At 35.3% G+C, this 21,166-nt stretch overlaps 1 protein-coding gene across 4 annotated transcripts; it reads right to left on the bottom strand.

Annotated features, from left to right (window-relative positions):
* Window positions 1-1,676: 1,676 nt before the first annotated feature.
* LOC124825334 (zinc metalloproteinase-like protein) lies at window positions 1,677-20,956 on the bottom strand. Of its 4 annotated transcripts, none has more exons than XM_088099574.1 (12): window positions 20,833-20,956; window positions 19,866-20,115; window positions 18,393-18,602; window positions 12,713-12,793; window positions 12,527-12,613; window positions 12,329-12,424; window positions 12,138-12,191; window positions 11,427-12,048; window positions 2,930-3,134; window positions 2,740-2,788; window positions 2,421-2,460; window positions 1,677-2,144 (listed from the first exon to the last, which is right to left on the bottom strand). In XM_088099574.1, exons 2-12 carry the CDS (start codon window positions 20,106-20,108, stop codon window positions 1,987-1,989), a joined length of 1,845 nt encoding a protein of 614 aa, XP_087955700.1. In that variant the 5' UTR covers window positions 20,109-20,115; window positions 20,833-20,956; the 3' UTR covers window positions 1,677-1,986. The 4 variants fall into 4 exon arrangements, with proteins under 4 accessions (XP_087955700.1, XP_047153887.1, XP_047153889.1 ...); XM_047297931.2 differs by lacking the exon at window positions 20,833-20,956 and having other exon boundaries at window positions 11,427-11,531; window positions 11,616-12,048; window positions 19,866-20,818; XM_047297933.2 differs by lacking the exon at window positions 20,833-20,956 and having other exon boundaries at window positions 11,616-12,048; window positions 19,866-20,819.
* Window positions 20,957-21,166: the final 210 nt, after the last annotated feature.

Raw genomic sequence — 21,166 nt, 5'->3', positions numbered from 1 at the left:
TTAGATCTCGTCTTATTGGTTTCGCCAATTTAGTCCTTAAAAATGAAAAATTGACTCAATTGGACCCTTGTCGTTAAATTGACTTAACGGAGTTAAGTTTTTTATGACCTGGCACGTTGACATGGTAAATTTTTTATACGTGACACATTCAAACAGGTTACGTGGATTGTATAATTAAAAAAATAAAAAAAAGTAAAGTTTATGATAATTGAAACCCAAATTAGAGTTCATCATCTTCAACCTTCCTTCATCATCTTCTACCTCCCTTCATCATCTTCAGCGATTGGTGCTTAGGGTTCATCACCAAATTAGGGTTTATTAAAATCAAATTGAGTTCGAGATTAAAGACGCAACAAATCACAATTCATAGAGTTCGAGATTGGAGTGGAGTCTAATGTCTCCCAGGGCCTCTCCTTCAAGATTGGGAGTTTTCTCATGTTTTTGTGCGAGAGAGATGACCTCACAATGGGTTTTTGAGTCTATGTTTTGTGATTTCTCTAGGTTTGTAGGTTGATGAATTTGTGAAGAAGGAGACTTGCAAAAATGAAGGATGTGCTGGTTCTCACAATTGCTCGAAAAAGAAGAAACGAAGGCGCTGGAGCTCTCACGGTGTGGTCTCACGACGGCGCAAGGAGTTCGCGATTCTGGGTTTTGCACGACTAGGGTTTAACGCGATTTAGGGTTCTGCGTTGATGGAGATGAAATAGTGTTGCAGAGCCGCTCGTGATTAGGAAACAGTGGTGGAAAGAGATGGAGGCGTTGTGGCGGTCCGAGGATGGCGCGAATCACGACCATGAATCCAAGTTCTCAATTTGTTAAAGGTGGTGGCAGTTGATGGGTTTCTATGCATCGACAATATTGAGGCGCGACGAGATGGTGGATGCGCGAAGAAGGTGGTGTTAATGGTGGCGGTGCAGCGAAGGCGCTACTAGCGCTACTAGCATTCTCACGGTGACTTCACAATTGCAGCACAGCGAGATGGTGACGACAAGACTGAAGGCTTCGCAGCGGCTTTACAGCGACGACGCTAGGGTTTGCTCGCGATGGCTAGGGTTAGACTCTTGAGGAAAATTAGGGTTTTTGTTGTTGGAAAAGATGATGTTGACGTGACAAGAGTGATGTGACAAAAACTGGCCACGTCAACGTCCAGCTCATAAAAAACTTAACCCGTTAAGCTAATTTAACGGCAAGACCTAATTGAGTCAATTTTTCAATATAAATGACTAAATTGAAAAAACCTATAAGACGAGAATCTAACTTAAAAAATTCCACATAAATAGAAACTTCCGAAAACGTTTAACCTATTTATAAAGAACTAAAAATATGTTTCAACCAAAAAATAAAAAACACAAGCATGATAAGCTACACATAACAGAACCATAAATTAAACAATGTAATCCTTTGCAGTTTGCTGCCTACCCTTCTACGTTCCTATCCTAAGAATTTTGGGTATTGCTTCCTACCACTATCAAATTTCTGTCTCCCCCATCAAAAAGCTACCGCAGATTATTTTTTTTTTTTCGTATAACAGGAAAGAGTGATTATCGCTTACTGGAAAAGAATTTTCGAATATGTTAATTGTGTTCCGGAAAATAAATTCCAGAAATGATAGGGTGTATTAAAATATTGATAAGGTGTAGAAAGCAATATCCATATTCTTTTCCAATTGTCAATACTAAACAAACAACACTTCATGGATTTCCCTTTATTCATGAAATGTATATACATTCAATAAAATACAACAAAATGACATCTAACGTTGTGCAATGAACAACTCGAATATTACCACCGATAGAGAGTACCAGGTTTCCGTTTGAACTTCAAATGTAGTTCTTCCTTCTCCTTATGTTTCTGTGTTTAATTTTATCTATTGGATAGTGACTATAAATAGAGAAACTGACAAACTTTACAAACTCATATACAATGGAAATTTTTAAGATACTTTGACGTACAATTTTGCTTTGCCTTTCAGAACCGTTTTCTGCGCTAGCAAGCTAAGCCTGTGCTTGATTCAAGGGTTGACTTAGCAAGCCATAATAAGCCAGGATCATTTCGCTTTAACACCAAGTAAGCATCTTCCTTTCCAAGATTATCAAACATAACATCTTCGCTGAAGCCGACCAGAAATAGAATTTCCAAGGCAGCTGTAGCAGCAAAAATGAAAAAGATAACAGCCCAAATTTGAGCATATATAATATTAGCATCAGCTTATAGAAAAAGTTACTTTAAGAAATTGTAATAATTGCTTACACATTTCTATGTACAAGATAAATTAGTTCTAAATAGTCTCTAATCAAGAGATTACTATTTAGATTTTATCAGAATCATATGCCTAATCTCTAGGCTCTTTCATTGTACATAAGAAAATAACTTCTATACAAGCACTACTAAATTATTATTCATGGTCAGAAAGTACAAACCTTTATTATTTAGGATGTTCCTCTCAATGATTGGATTAGCCTGCAATCAAATATCCGTTATATAGATATCAATTTTTATTTTGAAGTTTGTTGAATACGATGAAAACTATATGTGAGATTAATCTACTTTGTGTTTAATATATACATAAAATATTGTATTTATAATAGAACATATATGATTTAAACCTAAAATACAAATAAGAAATAATAACAAACTAACTAAAAATAAAAAATAAAAATAATATATCTAACAAAGTTAATCTTAAGATATAAAATTGTTTCGGGAAGCATGCCAAGAGGTAACATGAGTTATATGTACCTTCCGCAATCTCTTGTACTTTTCCACTAAAGGGTGTTCAATCACATTCCTGCAATCAGATTGAAGCAATGATATACGTAAAAGGAAAAGCTTCAAGCATAACTACACATAGAATTACTAGAAGTACTTTCTGAAAACTTTTAAAGCAAGCCGTTCATTGAGAGCTCAACCAACATTTGCATATGCATACCTAATTATTTTCAGGAGAGTGTGAAGGATCGAAGTGGCTTGCATTGCACTAACTTCACGTCTTAGCATTTCCACAGCCTTCAACAAACGGTTACAAACAGCAGTTGAGGTATCATTTATTCTCTGAAATTCTTGATCATCAGGATCAGGCTCATTAGTTTGTAATGTAGACAATTCTGGTGTGGGAACATCATTGGGAACAGTTTCTGCCATCAGATTTATTTCTACATAAGATTTCCCATGTGCAGGTTGGTTGTAAACATTTGTTTCATTAACTTAATATCCAATATTTAGGTAGAACACGGAACCAATTCAATGAAGCAACAGTTGGGACAGAAGGTTAGCAGCTTGTTAAAAACAAATGCTTCAAGCTACGAGACCTCATACACACGATTCTCTATTTAGGCAATATTATTGATAAAATTCAAGAAAACAAAAGAAATATAAGACATAATCCCAAAGTTAAGACTATATAATATTTTCCTATTTACATATTAAAATCTTTAACACTCCCCCTTAGGTTGGAATGTAAATGACATATGCTGTTACAAACACAGATACAACTAGCTAATTAATATTTCAAATACCATAACTAGCTTCTCCTCCTTATATCCTAACAGTATACTAAAAAAATTGCTGTCAGTAATTCCTTTCTTAATGAGATAACACAGCAGTGTAACTGATTCTGTTATTATCAGTTACTCTTCCTTCTCTATATATATATATGTGTGTCTTCTCTTCAGTGTAAATAGATTAGTTAACATTTTCTTTGTAAGATACTTTTCACAGTTATTTAATATTCTTTCCCTCTCTCTGTATCTTTTCCTTACATGGAAATCATAGCTACTGTCATAGCTTTTGAACCCACAACTCCAAAACCACCACCGTTACCTCCTACCACCCTCACACTTTCAATACACCTACCTCCCTCAAACTTACCATTGAAAACTTCTTGATCTGCCACAATCACAGGATTACAACTTATCAAATTCTTGGATGGTCAAGATACCCCACCCAAATACCTTAATCCTGATGATGCCCTTCACAGCATTGTTAATCCCGCCTATCTCCAATATGAGCAACAAGATCAATTCTTGGCTGCTTGGCTTGTGGCTTCTATGGACACGTCTGTTCTCACTCAAATGGTTGGCCTCACCACTGCTTCCCAAATCTGGAACAAGCTGCCTGTTTGTCATGCATCTCAATCCAGAGCCAAGGTAAAATCTTTAAAGATTCAGCTTAGAATCTGGAACAAGCTCCCTCTTTTTTTCCTTTCCTGACATATTTCTTACTTCTTTCTGCTTTTGTGATTCTTGGATTTCTGCCGCATTTCTTTTATTTCTTGGATATTTCTTCAACATTCTACTAGCACCATTTTCTGTTTGTTGGCCCACATCTCCACAGTATCACACCTTCCCTCCAGCGCATTCATTTTTGCTTCCATCTCGCTCCTCTGCCAAGGATCCGGCTCCTAAGGGATACACTGGTACAACACCTAACTCTCAAGGGACCACTCTCCCTCCTCCATAGGAACAATCTCCTGTCAACACAACTAATATAAAAAACTCTCCCCACACAAGACCTCCCTGCCTATCTTATAAAGGCCCCCCAAACAACTAATTTTTAAACTGTTTCACTCTGCACTCCTTATATCCTATCAGTTTCTCATATTTCAAAAAATCTAATTGATGTTTCCAAATTTACCAAAGACAGTCATGTATATTTTGAATTTCATTCTAATGTCTACTATGATAAAACTCCGGAAAAAAACAGATCTAAGGCTTCCTAAAAGATGGATTTTATGTTTTTTTACCCCTTTTGCTCTTCTCCCAATTTGAATCTTAATCACACTTCTGTAAATTCTATAGTTTCTTTATAGCATTCCCACCCTGCGCATGCTTCTTATCAAAATATTCAAAAAGTGTTGAAACAAAACAATATTCATGTTAGCAAACTTGATACTGCTTTTTCTAATGTGTTATGTGATACTTGTGTTCAACCAAAAATGCATCAGCTTCCCTTTTCCAAATCTGATACATCTTATAAAACTCCTTAGATTTTGGTTTACATTAACATTTGGTGTCTTGCCCCTATGCCTAGTACTAGTGGTGCAAAATATTACATAACCTTTTTAGATGCTTGTTCTAAATTTACGTGGATCTATCTTCTTCATTCTACATCTCAAGTTTAAGCTATTTTCATCCTTTTTAAAAACCTTTGCTGAAAATCAAACTAATCACAAATTAAAAGCCATTCAAACTGACAATGCTAAGAAATTCTTATGTCTTCCAAAATATCTCACTTGTCCACACAATATTAGACATAGGCTGATAGGTTCCTAAACTGGGAACCTAATCAAGAACTCCCTCACACAGAAAACAGAGAGAAATATATGGTGAATTGTGTATTATTAACAGAAAAAATAGTGTGTATACAAGATCCAGAGGCATAACCCTCTTCACAGGTCAATGGCCTGTTAACAAACAATGTACTCAAAAACTACCTTCTAACTATCCAAACAATCTATTTATACAATTCCTCTACCTTCTATCCTAATCCCATTTCCCATTATACCCTTATATCCCAAATACCCTATATCCTAACATAGGCTCATATGTCTATACGCACACCAACAAAATGGCCTATTGAAAGAAAACATAGGCATGTGGATGATATTGGTCTATCTCTCATTGTTTGGGCTTCATTGCCTAAAAAGTTTCGGGGTGAAGCTTTTGTTAGTGTTGTTCATATCTTTAATAATCTCCCAACACCTGTTTTAAATAACCTTATTCCTTATAAAAAGCTTTTGCATAAAACTCCAAATTATGATTTTCTTAAAGGTTTTCGGTTGTGCTTGTTACCATTTAATTCGTCCTTATAACAAACAAAAATTTGATTTCCGATCCACAATGAGTTTGTTTCTAGGTTATAATTCTCAAACCAAAGGGTATTTTTGTCTCTCACCTTTTGACAGTTTATATCTCACATGTGCTTTTTAATGAAACTGTTTTCCCTTTTACTTTACTTGAGAATTAAATTCTAAAATAATTTTAGAGGGCTTGATTCATCCCTCTCATGATCTTTTATTTATAAGAATAAATTGATACAAAAGTACATAATAAATAGGGTAACCCTAGACACAATATAATCATGATAAATAGGGTAATCCTAGATACAATATAATCCTGATAAATAAAGTAACCCTTGACACACTGTAACGATGATAAAATAAGATAAATATCCTAACAACTTTATCTAATAACCCTTTTGTGCAAAAATACAAAAGTAGTTTTTCTGATACACCAACTAGTATAGTTATTTCTATTAAACAACCTTTTACTAACACGCCCGCTTTATCTCAATCAAAACACAATGCTCACATGCCACACAGCCTGTGCCCACACACAACACTGCATTCACGCTGCTGCCAACACACCACCCAGATTTTCCCCTTTACCTCAGACTTCACATGATGGTGCTTCACTCAACATGTCCTCAACCTCTCCTACTACTAACAACTCATCATCCTTCAACCAAGATAGCTCTTACTCGGATACCACTACTGATATGATCTCTCCACCTTCCAACACTCACCCTATGATCACACGGTCAAAATCAGGTATTTACAAACCTAGACTTTTTCAGGTATCATGTACTATTAAACAAGCCTTGTCTAATCCTGATTGGTTTAATGCAACGCAAACCAAATACAACACTTTTTGAAAATGGCACTTGGACACTCGTGGATCTTTCCAAAGGCGCTCCCTTATCATGCAAATGGCACTCTCCAAAAATACAAAGATGGCTTGGTTGCTAAGGGCTTTCACCATTGTTGGCCTTGACTACACAGAAATCTTCAGTATTGTGGTCAAACCTACTCCTATATGGATTATACTCACTCTTGCTATTTGTCTTCATCGGTCCATTAGACAAATTTATATTAATAATGCCTTTTTGCATGGTGAACTTGAAGAAAACTGCTTTTATGCAGCAGCCTTGTTATATCTCTTCTAATCCTACTCAAGTTTGTTGTTGAGACAAGTCAAGCTCGTCTATAGAACCCTCAGTTTTGAAGTTTAATCAATCAATATAAAATGAAGTAGTTCACAACCTAGAGCTTACCAGGACCCAAACTCAGTAATTCACAACCTAGAAATCCTTAAGCAAATCTATACAATGTATTTCTCTAAGCCTTTTTGATCTTTTACAAATAAGGGGGAGAGAAATATACTAGTAGAACTATTTGTTTAGCATGTATATTTGTTAGACATCAAAAAGGGAGAGATTGTTAAGACAAGACAAGCTCGTCTATAGAACCCTGGTTTTGAAGTTTAATCAAACAACATGAAACAAAGTAGTTTTGGTTTTGAAGTTTAACCAAACAACATGAAAAAAAAAAGTTTTGGTTATGCTAGTAGAATGTAAACCAAACACCAAACGTTAGGGCAGGAACCCTAAGTATGAAAGAACAAGTGTCCACACAACAAGTCTATCATATTCAATCAACTAATAATCCACTGGGAAAGAAAGTTTGTAGACGACCTCCCAAGATAAAAATATGACATGAATAAAATGTTAGAATTAGGCCAACAATAGAAAAACCTTAGGAAACACTTAGGATTGTAGAAAACACAAAAACACCTAAGTCAAAACACTCAGACGTAGTGCTAAATGACTAACAAGTCAAAAGTGTCTAAGAGAGTTATGCTAAACGCAGAAACTATCTTGTATCCAAGGGGTATACAGTTGAACTCTCAGGAAAAAGAGAAAAAGTGTCAAAACTATGTCTTTGACAAAAAAAAACACCCTAAAAGCTTAAACCAAAAACATAAAAGAAAACATAATCTACTAAACTCTCGGGAAAAAGATAAAAAGTGTCAAAACTATGTCTTTGACAAAAAAACCCTAAAAAGCATAAACCAAAAACAAAAAAGAAAACATAACCTACTAAACGCTCTTGCTCTAAAAAGGAAACATCACAAAAAGCGTTTACATCAGTCACCATGAGCTAAAACTATCACTTCATCCAACGAGGAAGTTCTTACTTAACCCTTGATATCTTAGGGAAAAGCTTAATTGATAAACGCTACCTCAATGGTAGAAAATGTAAAAAGCAATTTGTTGCTCTGAACAAGCATTACATGACATTAAATGCTCAACGTTCAAAAACAACAAAAGTGATAAAAGATATTTGATGAATGTACTACACGCATCCATCTAAACCCTAAATGGATCAGAAGTGGACGACATTCACAAAATGTTCTCGCCTTAGGTAATCGTGACCTAAAACAAAATACAACCTACTTCTAACAAATGCTAAAAATAACAAGTAAAACACTAACCAAGAAAAAGCCTCTTGTAGGCTAAACGATATCAAACACACTCTTAATATAACAATAGAAAGCATAAAACCTTGAACAAACTTTAAACAACATTAAATGCTCAACAGTTAAAAATGTCAAGGAAAATAGGAAATAAGACCCATTTGTTGTATACACATCCGCTCTATCTCTTGCAGGACAACTACTACAAGTGTTCATCTGCCCTGTCTCATGAGAATCAAAAATGAAGTTGGAAAGAAGAATGATCTTTTCATCAAAAGTAATACCAAATGAGAAGTCAAATCTGCTTTTGATAAAATTCTGAAAAACATGTCTGCTCTGACAAAAAGACTCCACCCTATGACAAACACCTATGCCTATGCCAGAAGTGATTAGATCTCGAGACCAACTTCGTCAAACGGTCATATTATGAAATTTCAAGACAAGTGTCATCAAAACGGCCATATTAACAAAGGTGTATAAAAAGAAGATCAACAAGAAGAAGAAGATGATTATGGAGAAGAAAAGAATATTTGAGCTATTAGAGTAAAATTCTTCTAACCAAGGATATAGAGAAAGACAAGAGCCCAAGAAAAGAAATACTCTCAAGCTTCATCAGAATATACACTTACTTTGTATGAATAAAGAAGAGAGAGTAATAGAGTGAAACATTGAGAAGTTCTCTCAAACTTTATTGTAATATTTGCTTACTTTTGTAAGAGAGAAAAGAGTGAAGAGAGAAACATCCTCTCTACGAGAGTAATAGTCTAAACGACTTGTAAACAATCATTTGATTGCAATTCTAGAGAGAATCAAAACACTAGTAACTTTGGAAATCTGGGCAGCGTATCGAAGGATACTAGAATTGTCTAGTACCAGGAGTGGTGTGAATACTCAACTAGTCTAGGGTAACAAAAGGTTATTCGCTGACTAGGGATACCAAGAGTGGTAAAGAATAATACACAACCAGAAGTGGGTGAAACTCAACTAAACAGTGTATCAGTGTGATACCAAAAGCGTATAGGAATACCAGGAGTGGTGAATAATATAACGCAACCAGGAGTGGGTGAAACTCAACTAATCAAAAGTAACAATGGTTACTCAATACGACTAGGGACCTCAGGAGTGGTTTAAAACACTCAATTGTACTTCATTGAATACTTAATGGAACCCTCTAAGTTAAATTAGACGAGAACTGGATGTAGCTCTAACAAGTGAACTAGTATAAAAATTGTTTGTGTTAAAGTTTGTTTATTAAACGATTCATTCTTGATGAAAGTGATCATCATACACACAAGTCAACAACGAGTCATTAGCAAGCATTGTCAAAGGGTTCCTACCTACCTATATATATATATATATATATATATATATATATATATATATATATACACACACATACACACACACACCTTTTGGATATATTGAGTTAGTTGTGTAAACGATCTCAATGGAATAACGTTTATAGATAAAGCACAATTAATTCACTAGTGTTACGAACATCATGTTTAGTCCTCTAGCCGAAAAAGAGAAAAGAGAATTAAAGCCACATGGATTTCCAGAGTCAATTGTTTCAGACAGGGACAGGGTCTTCATGAGTTCTTTCTAGATAGAGTTGTTCAAATTGGCCAGGACTAAATTAAAATTTAGCTCAACTTACCATCCTCAAACATTTGATTAAACTGAGGTGGTGAATAGGTGCTTGGAGACCCATCTCAGATGCATGACAGGGACAAAACCTTGGCAATGTTAACTAAACTCAGAGACCACTTCTTGCAAGCCCAAAACTTCATGAAACAGCAAGCAAACAAGCATAGAAGAAAGGTGGAATTCAAGATTGGAGATTGGGTTTACTTGAAGATCCAACCTTATAAGCTAAAAAAATTAGCCAAGAGAATTAATCAAAAGCTAAGTCCTAGATATTATAGGCCCTATGAAATAAGTGAAAGAGTGGGAGAGGTAGCTTATAAATTGAAGTTGCCAAAAGGTAGCAAGGTCCATCCAGTTTTTCACGTTTCCTTATTAAAGGCCAATTGTGTCAATAGAGGTAATGGTGCAGCAACTTCCTCGTGTATAACTAAGAATTGGGAGCTAGAAATGCAACCAAAAGAGATTCTAGCTCTTAGAGAAGGAGAAGGAAAGACCCTGGAAGTGTTAAAGAAATGGAAGGGTATGCCATCATGTGAAAATTCATGGGAATCTCTACAAAAGATGGGGAATTACTTCCCTGAACTTCACCTTGAGGACAAGGTGAAAATTATAGGGGATGGAGTTGATACTGGTATAAGTTTAAAGGAAAAAAGGTAAAGTGGGGAGTTCACTAAGATGTATCCTTAGGGTCCACCAGCACACACCCAATGATTAGGAACCTAATTGAATTGTTGAGTGGTAGGTAGGATCTGGTGAAGGAATACTTTCTATTTTGAAGAGAAAGAAGTGGAGAATATAGAAGGGAGGTGAGCACGTGTTTGGGGGCAAGGAGGTGGAATTTGGGACTTGAGACTGAGATCATTGTATCACATATAGTGAGTGGTTCTTCTCGTAGGAAGTTTTAGACAGAGTGAGCAATAATATACAAATTGATTTTATCTCTTCTACACTTTACCTAGATTTTAGCCACCACAAGCTTAAGGAGGAGTATGAGTATACTTAATCAAGTTGCTAGCATCCAACATACATGTGTCTGTATTGTATAATTTCCTTTCTGTTGGTGTAATTATAAGTAGCTAGTTACAGCTGGTCTTCACCAATCAGTTAGCTAGACTCTATAAATAGTCTTACACTTTTACTTTTCAGAATCCATAAGACATAGTTATGTGTTTGTGTTAATTCAGTAGTAGGCAGTAATGTTTTATGCCAGTTAGTATTATCTACCTGTAGTGACAAACCTATAAGGGAGTTAAAATGTCAAACTTGTTTGTGTAAGGTATAGAAGGTGGAGGCACCTCAGTAGGGAATACCCTGTGCAGTTGATGCATGTTCTTCAAATATGGTCTATAAATCAGATTATTCTAGTAAAAAATGTGTGCGCGTGTTCAATCCTTTAGTCCAAAAGTTTCCATGTTTTAGATTGATGTTTTCTGGTTCCAAGTAATCATTGTTAGGTTTATGATTATAGAATGCTCATCCTTGACTGGATATGCCTGCACAAACTACATATTACTGGCGAGCAATTACCTATAATTGGAGCAATAGATTCCGTAGATGCTTCTGAAGTATCTTGATTGGAAATGGATGTGTATGATGCTACCATATTACCAGTACTTGTCTCAGAATACAAAACTTGCCTTACACCAAAATCATTAGGTTGTTCAGAAGTCTTTCTATCTGCTATTTCTGAACTAACATCATAATCAACAACTTTACCGTGATGAGAATCATCTGGATCAGGCTCGTGATTCATTCCATTGATAATATGATCATCAGGGTCCGGCTCACCTCTATATTCTTTGTTCTCAGTGACAGCCATTTCAATATCTTCGATTTCTTTGGAGGCAGATATCATACAATCAGATTTGTTTTCACTCAAACTATGACTAGAATAACCAGGATCCAGCTCTTGATTTAATTCAGACCCTCCCAGCTTGTTTGGAGAAACATTAGCCAATCGATGGTGAGCAGCAGCAACTGAAGATTCACGTGCACTTATTAGCTGATCTGTCCTGTTACCTCCAAGCTTTTGAGGAATACTGCTTTTGTCAGCTATAATGTTATCTTCATAGGTTGAAGTATTCCTTACTCCACTCAAAGTGTGGCTTGCAGATCTGGTCCAATCTAAACTAGACGCTTCTTGATTTAACTGTCAAAGAACAAACAAAATCATCATATGGCAGTAAAGCAGAGTATAATAACGGACAGACAGCCAAACATTCAAGCCTATGAACGCACCTGCTTATCCAGAGCATAAAAGTTCGCATCATGTTCAGAGTATACCATGTGTGCCTGAAATAAGTTTGTTCAGTAACTTCCATTTGTGAAATAGACAGTAGAAATTTATGCTTTACCTTATTTCATACTTCAATTACTTTAGGATCAATAGAAGAAAAAAAATTGCACTTCAGGTGTATGCTATAGCTTACAAGTTCATGCAGTAGAGTTTTCTTGATGCTTTCATATTTCCTGAAACCTTTGAGGTCATCAGTCCTTAGGCGCAGTGATATTTCCTCTCCATGGTTCTGTAATAAGAATGAAAACAGAAAGGAGAAAGGAGAATTCAACAACAGGACAATGACAAACACTTAAAATGCCCTATTTTGTCATCTTGTGGAATCCAATACCTTGTTAAAACCAAGAATACATTTTGGGTCCACACCAACATAACCAACAGGAGCCATCTCAGTCATAATTCCAACACGCCATCGATGCTATATAATATGCAAAACATCTTCAGAACTTGCAGCATATTTCATTATAGCACAAATATATATTAGTTCAGCTAATTAATTTGGGTATGAGCAGTATACCTTGTTCATGACAGCAACAATTCCAGGATCTGCAGCAAGCATGTGCATTCTTTTAAGTGCTTCAGCAGCTGGAGGATTCAACTGAAAATAAGGGAAAAAGAAAATTCATCCATGAGGGATTGACAGACCTCCATTAAAATTTTTACATTATGAGAAAAGGTGGCAAAGAATATATTGGAAAATTGATAACCAGTAAAACAATCAGTTAATAAGGCAAAATATCATACTCATAGTTATGCTTTTCCAGTCCCAAAGAATAATATGATAAATTTTACCAAAACACAATATATCATTACCACAATGTCAATATAAAATCATGTGCTTAACTGTTAGGTTTCTTGGTGACAAGAAACCTAAATTCTATCTCAAAATAAACCATCACAAACAGAGACAACTCAAACCTCACTGTGAGGCAACAGTTTATTGAATGAAAAATACAAAAAACATTCAACAACATCCAAGGGAAAACATTACCTTCTACACAGGACATTCCCTGTTCATAAATAAAACACTCAACAACCAGAACAAGAACACCCCCCTCCTTAACAGACAAAAACTGTCTAACTACTAATTAAAACTTCCCATAACTACTGTTTAAACTCCTCCTAACTACCCCTAACCACTTCATACTAACTTCTATGTTTTATTTTTGCCAAACTATCTAAAAACTGTCTACAAACTGTCTAATACATTACATATCCTATCATTCCATATACTATTGGCAGGTCAGACCAATTTGTTAGGTTTCTTCGTGCAAGAAACCTAAATTCTATCTCAAAATAAACAATCACAAAGAGACAAGAAACCTCACTGTGAGGCAGCAGTTTATTGAATGAAAAATACAGAAAGCATTCAACAACATCTAAGGGAAAACATTCCCTTCTACACAGGATAGTCCCTGTACAGAAATAAAACACTCAACAACCAGAACTAGAACACCCCCCCCCCCCCCTCCTTAAAAGACAAAAACTGCCTAACTACTAATTAAAACTTCCCCTAACTTCTGTTTAAACTCCTCCTAACTACCCCTAACCACTTCATACGAACTTCTATTTTATTTTTGCCAAACTATCTAAAAACTGTCTACAAATTGTCTAATACATTACATATCCTATCATTAACACAGACGAATAATAATTAAGAGTATATAAAAATATTCAATAATAAGTTTATCATGTCATGGTGCACCTTAAATTGCCTATTGGTTGGAGTAGTCTATGTTGCTAGTTGCATATGTACTTTTACTTCACATTTGAATTTCAAATAAGGACTCTATAAAATTTAGTTAGTTAAGAGCAATACCAGATTATTCAAATCTGATCTGATTTATTGTTCTTTATGCTAGTTTATTTGGGTAGTTAATTTCAAGACCAGATTATTTAAATCTGATTTCATTCTGTTTTGTCTTTTCCTTTATAATGAGAAGAAAAGAGCATATTTTCTCATTGTATCGACCATCACCATTATGTTATCCACCCCATAGCCTTAGGTAGTTCTCCAATGAAATCAGTTAGGAAATATGTACAGCTAACAAGCAGGGAGTACATCCCTTATTACTCTTTATTTTGTAATCTTAATTTTTAATAAGCAGATAAATCCTTGTGCGCTTTGACACATTCAATAAATCTTATAAAACCCATGGCTACATCACCCATGTATTGCATAGAATTGGAAGTGGTTGCAGTAAAAATCCCAGGATAGCGTGTGATAGGATATAAGATAGGGGTGAAAGAGCCGAAGAGTGGAGCAGTTGGAGAAGGCGGGCAACGGGCCTATAAATGTAAACCTTTTGTAATTCTGTAGGGGAGTTAGTCAATTGTATACTTTGTACAGACCGGTTTTGAACTTGGTGAGAGGGGTTAGGCCCTCGAGTTACACTTTGTACTTAGTGATTGTTACTTGAATAACATACCCATTGTTTGATTCTTTTTGTCTTGTGTGAGTGTATATCAGTGGTGAGGGTGACTGTTAGGTTCTTACACTAAAGATTCCTAACAGCGTGTGAGCCATGTTTCTTAAACAAACATCACATTCTTAGCTCTATTTTTGGATCTCACCCTCTATTCCTCCATTGAATCATGAAATTCCTGTAGAATTTAGGGAATTTTTGTGGAGTCTTTATCTAATACTACTCCCCATACAGTGCAACCTCAATATCTATAGTTCAAAGTCTGCATGAAACCTGGCTTCTTGCAATGAATCATGAATTGTGCCTCTCAACCAAGCATCACTAGAGAGAGTACCAACCACTCTATCCTTTGTTCCAGCCTTATAGCTTGTCAGAGATATGATTTTATTACATCAAATAAGGACACAACATATAACTTGACAAGGAATTTCTTAGTAAATATTTCCCTCTATTAGATATTACTTTTGTTACTTATTAATATATCTCTTTTTCTTAAGAAGATTTACAAATGCGATGATTTCCTTAGGATATAAGCAAAGCCATAAAGCACTCCATTACATGCAAAGTTACCTGATTGCTAGTCTATGTAATGACATGATTATTACGAGACAATGAAACAGCGAAGCTGGCGTTAAAGGAAAAATTGGTGACCCAATTTGAAATGAAAATCTTAGGAAAACTTAAGTATTCCTTTGCAATATAGGATTCTTTTTCAAAAGTGGGAATTTTCGTTACCCAAAGAAAATATGTGTCCGGTCTCCTCAAAGAAACAAGTAAGGATATAGAACCTCAAGAGTTCCTTTTGAACAAAATCATAGAATTGGAACTGAAGAAAACTCTCCTCTAGAAAAGACCCAATATCATATATTGTTAGAAAAATTTATTTATGTAAGAAGTGGGATAAGCCAATTTATGCATAATATGTAGATTTTGCAAGTTCTATCATTGATATCTACCTCTGGGTCGTGTATATTTATGAGAGAAAGTTTAGTGACCTAGAGAAGAAAAAAAACAAGATGGGGTATCTTATTGAGCTGAGAAACTAGAGTTTCAAGCCCTTTCCCGAGATGTGTGTGAAGGACTAGATGAAAATTGTTCCAACCTCAAGTCCGTTGAGATAACATCATTAGAATCAATCACTGCATCCGAGGTATTGTCTACTTTAGAACCTTAGAGGATTGAAAAAGGAAGGTGTATTTAAATTACGTTTGACCTCGACTCCTAAGCGTCTTGGAACTATTGGTACCGGAACAAAGATCATACTAGATGACCTCAGTGTTATAAATGTTGGAGACTCAAAAGTCCTTTATAAAGTTATAACGGAAACCATAATGGATTATGGTGGAAACAATGCTTTCAAAAGAAATATAATACCACCACATGTAATTCTAATGCAAAAGTAATGATATTATAGTAAAAATAGGTATTTTTCTGAAAAATAATTATAGTGAAAGTGTTAGGAATCCAAAATTGAATAGAGGAAGAAGAGTAATCTTTTTTATTGGAAAGACTGAAAAGAACACGAAATATAGGAGAGCACTCTCTCCTCCAAGGGTTTCCCCTTCACAAAGAGTCAAAGCTCAATCTACAAAATTAATCCAAAGTCCCCTACATACCAGGACCCCCAACTATATAAAGGAAACCTAACTCACCCTAACAACCTAACTAAAAACAACTTCTTAATATGTTTCCTCCTATCATACACAGTATATCCTATCATTACACGGTGCTGCAAGACAACCTTAGTGTGATATTGTCTTATCATCGAAAGGGTACCCACTAGCTACTGCCTGCAATTTTAGATCTGGAGGTTTGGGTGGTGGTCGATATGAGAGTGGTTTTTGTATACCAGATTCTGAACCCAGTAATTTGGAATCCCGAAATTCCAAAGTCATTGATGTTCTAATCATTATCACATCTAAGTTCAACCATGAATTCTTATTCATATTACGTAAATCTGATTTTGTGAAAACTTGTTGCCTAGTTGCATCTCCACCTCCAACTCCCTTTATTATTACATCCCCTTCCTCCTCCATCATAATATATTTTTCTATTACAAATCTCACTTCTGTTTTGGTTCTTTCTTCACTAGAGAGGGTGTGATTCTTCATTGCTGACCCTTCTCCCATCTCTAGAGCAACTTGCATATCTCTAATCCAATCTTGTGGTTCCTGTTGTGGCAACTGGTTTTGAACGTTGGATGGCAACCCTACAAAGGAATATCCCCTGCCATTGGTCTTCTGGTGTTTTATATGTTTGTGACACCAATATCCTGAATTCTTGAATGAATTTTTCCCCACTCAAAATAGTTGCATCTTCTGCTCTATTCCCAGACATAATAGTCACAATGTTCCCACCACATTTGGCTTTCTTTCCTTTGTCTTCACCCTTCTTCACTGTTTTGACATACACACCACGACCTACCACACTATCATTTTTGTGTCGCTTTCTTGATTCTGGTATTCCAATATCATTTCTTTCAATTCTTGGAAACTTCTTCTCCATTCTGCTATCACCCTTTTCTATTCACTGGCCCACTTCTCCAAAGTATTGACTCTTCCTTCCATGCTTCCACCACTATTGGATCCGACAGGTCGTACCAATTTATTAGGAATTTAGAATTGAAAAGAGAAAGAAGAATAATCTTCTTTATTGTATAAACTAAAAAGAACCCAAAATAGGAGAGCACTCTCTCCTCCAAGGGTTTTCCCTTCCCAGAGAGCTAAAGCTCAATCTACAAAATTAATCCAAAGTCCCCTACATACCAGGACCCCCCAACTATATAAAGGAAACCTCACTCACTCACCCTAACAATCTAGCTAGCAACTACTTCTTAATTTGCTTCCTCCTATCATACACAGTATATCCTATCAGAAAGTGGAGAAGAAGAAAGATTTTGAAAAAAAATTGAAAAAAGAAAAACAGGTTTGGCCGACGACTGATATGGAGGTGACTTGCAAGCAATGACAGCGGCCATTGGCGAGAAGTGCGGCAGCAGTGGCTGTTGGTGGTAGTAAGTTAGGCCAGCTGGAAAAGAATAAAAGAGAAAGTGTTTTAATGTTGTGTGTACTAGAGTGGGTTTTAAATTTTTATTGGACCTGGCCCAATTTTTAACTATGTTTTAAACACAGAAAACAAATAAGGTTGGTGCAATTAGGGTTTCCTATCATGTGCATTGCTGCTGCCCCTCCCTTCACCCACTTTGCTGTTACTTTTCTCCATGCAGCTGTCATCTTTCTTCAAGAGGAGAAATAAATTTAGCTTGAGACATATTGCACTTCTAAAAAACAAGGCACATTAAATGAGAATTTTTGTGCACTGACTTAATATGCCATGTGAAGGGATTAGGCACAATATTGCTACATACGTTAGAGGAACAAACAAAATTCATATGCAGATTTTTACAATGAACAAAAAGGTAACAAATGACTATTAGAAGTATGAGCAAGACGAAATCGTGGAAACTTATAATGCATTAGGTTTTATAAATCTTATCATCACATTCTAACAAGTCATATGATATCAAATCAATGCCAATTTCATAGTATCTTGCCTCTATTATCTCCCTCTATCCCAGAAACTTCATCCTTTCAATAATAATCACATAGTAAAATGATGTCTACACTCTTGGAATACTTTACGAAAACACCCTATTACTAGTTACTAGTAACAATGTAAATGCAGGAGTATAAAGAGGTCTAAAAGATAAATATCAGTTGTGTGATTCTTTTATTGGACACAAACATTAATAATCATGTAGCAATATAGTACCTCTAATCCTGGAATTTGAAGTGTGCGAAATTCACAAAATATATACTGCCCTTGTGGGAGTTTCAATGAAATATGAGGTTCGTGTGAAATTCTTTGTTTCATTCTCTTCTCTTCATCCTCAAATCCAGCTATTCTTAAATCTGTTTTTGAACTTTGAAGAACCTCTTCAACCTCATTTGTTGACACACCCATCATGATAATTGACCTGGCCTGGGGAATAAAAATAGTGACTTAAGGTAATAGTACACAAAATAATTAAGTCAACATATCAACCATTTTCCAATGGTACAATGGTGCTAATTACAAGCATTGATAAAACAAACAGAAAGGATGTATATGAATAACCAGTTCGATGAATCCCCTTGTGGAGAAATTGTTGTAATTTGAGATAATATCTTTAGAATCTTCCTAATTAGAGGAAATAGATATATAATCTTTATTTTATTTTACTTTCCTAGTTTCCCTAGTTCCCTTTATTTTACTTTCCTAGTTTCCTTATTTCCCTTTTTAGGAGAATTAGATTATTACAAATACAAAGTATCAGAATGTATTTTTTATGATTGAGAATAATAAATCAGTCTTATTTTTCACTGAAATTAATTAGGATTATAACATAAAAATCACCGCTATTTGACTGTAAAGTGTTCCTCAACATGCACTGTTTTCCTTTCTGTATTCAAAACAATAAATATAAAATGATAAAATAGTTTGTAGAATAGTGATAATAATTGAAAATACCAATGGAAATAAAAAGAAATGATAATTACAGTAACAGCATGGAATGTCTCAGCTTAGATACTCCCAAGAGCAATGCTCATTACAAAGAGTAAATCTTCCTCAATAATGGCTAATGAAAATGCCCAAGATATTCCCAAATGTCACTCTCCCAACATACATTTAAGACAAAATGTTTATCACTAATGCTCCCCTTCTGATGCCCCATAGGCCCCACTAAAACAGTCAACTTCTCACTCACAATGTTCTACCAGCTCACACGCTTCTTACTAAGCTTAACATGTAACTATACCACCATTCCAGCAGATTTGGGCTACCTTTTGTTGACAACTTCACATGACAATTGACTAATGGGTTCAAGGCTTCGACTCTAATCAAATAGCATTTTAAAACAGCCAATCCACTCAAGTCTGCTGAAGAATGTGTGTCAAACAATCAATTTCATATCCTAGAATTAGAGGTTCCATCATAGGTAGTTAATGATAGTTTGGTTCAAGAAAAATATTTACTCCTGAATTTTAGATAAATAGCACAAAAGTATTATAAAACTCTGGTCCAATGGACTAGGGGAAACCCGTGGCATGACCTGAAAAAAACAATTAAGGAAAGCAGCAAATACAATGCAATGATTCACAGAACAATAAAAACTATATCCATGTGAATGAAGTCGATAAGAATAATATTTTTCATGTAGTTAAATCTTAACCCACATGATAGAAAATATAGAAATGGCAGTACCTCAGTAATTGAAGCTTCCTGCAGACTTAAAACTGCATGCTCCGCTGAAAATGGAGCCAGCAGTTTTGACGCTCTACCAGAAATTTGTGGAATAATGAACCGCATCGTATCTTCATTGATATTAGTTAACTTTTGCAATTCCTGTCCTAGATCCTTAACATTGGCCCCTAGATTCATCTCTACAACAAATTTTTTCCCCCTCCATGTAACAGAGACGTTAAGCAGGCTCGATTGAGGTTGCATATTTAATCTACAAGAATCAAAATAGGTCTAGTCATTTTCCACTGATTATACTTTTGGTACAAACAAGGTCCCAGAAGGAATATTATAGAAACCTAATACACCTCTCTCTCTCTCTCTCTCTCTCTCTCTCTCTCTCTCTCTCTCTCTCTCTCTCTCTCTCTCTCTCTCTCTCTCTCTCTCTCTCTCTCCTCTCTCTCTCTCTCTGTCTATGTGTGAGTACAGGGATACACGAAGGGTTAAACTACCGAGTAAATTAACCTTGATCTTCAAAAAAATTCCCCTTCCCTCATATTTGGAAAACTAAATTGAACAATTTTTTATAAGGGCACCTCCAAAACTCTGAAAGCAGCTAGGTATCCCAACACATTTCACAAATTTAATCATAATTCGTAAGAGAGTAAGTTAAAAAACTTCCTATAGATACATATACAACCAAATTTGAGAAAATTTAATCACACCAAACCAACAAATTAACTCAAAATGAGTACAAGTAATTTGACAAATTTTAAGCGATTCACAACTTCCATAACCAAATTCTGGAGAATTAAATAAACCCATGTGAGAATTCATAATTCAACGCCGACCTCAAACCTCAAAACCGATCAAATGAAGAATAAAATAAAGACAGTTTGTAACAAAAACAGATCCATGAAATAGTTGGAGAAAAGAGAAAATTGACATGATCCGAACTGAAATTGTACAAGCAGGGGGAAAATTGAGTTACCTGGCGCGGAGTGAAAATTTTAGGAAAGATGAATGAAAATTATAGGACAGGGAGATGGACGTGTGCGCTCAGCATATCCACACCAATTGGAAGAATCTAGATGCCTATTCATAATTTGTTATTAATTAATAAATAATTATTAATTAATCCATTACAGTATTACGAAATAAATGGAAGCCAATGTAAGTAAAAAGATGGATGAAAAAAACAATACTAGTTATTAGACTAAGGCGATGCCCAAATAATATTTTTTATGAGTATAATTTATAATTAAATAAGTTCATAAACTTTTAATAACTAATTAGAGAATTTATATTTTGTTTCTTGTTTATAA

Source organism: Vigna umbellata, chromosome 9, assembly GCF_029865625.1.
Source record: "Vigna umbellata cultivar VRB3 chromosome 9, Vumbellata_1.0, whole genome shotgun sequence".
In the NCBI taxonomy this organism is placed as follows: domain Eukaryota; kingdom Viridiplantae; phylum Streptophyta; class Magnoliopsida; order Fabales; family Fabaceae; genus Vigna; species Vigna umbellata.
The sequence above is the reverse complement of the archived record's forward strand: the minus strand, read 5'-3'. Positions and strand labels throughout refer to the sequence as shown.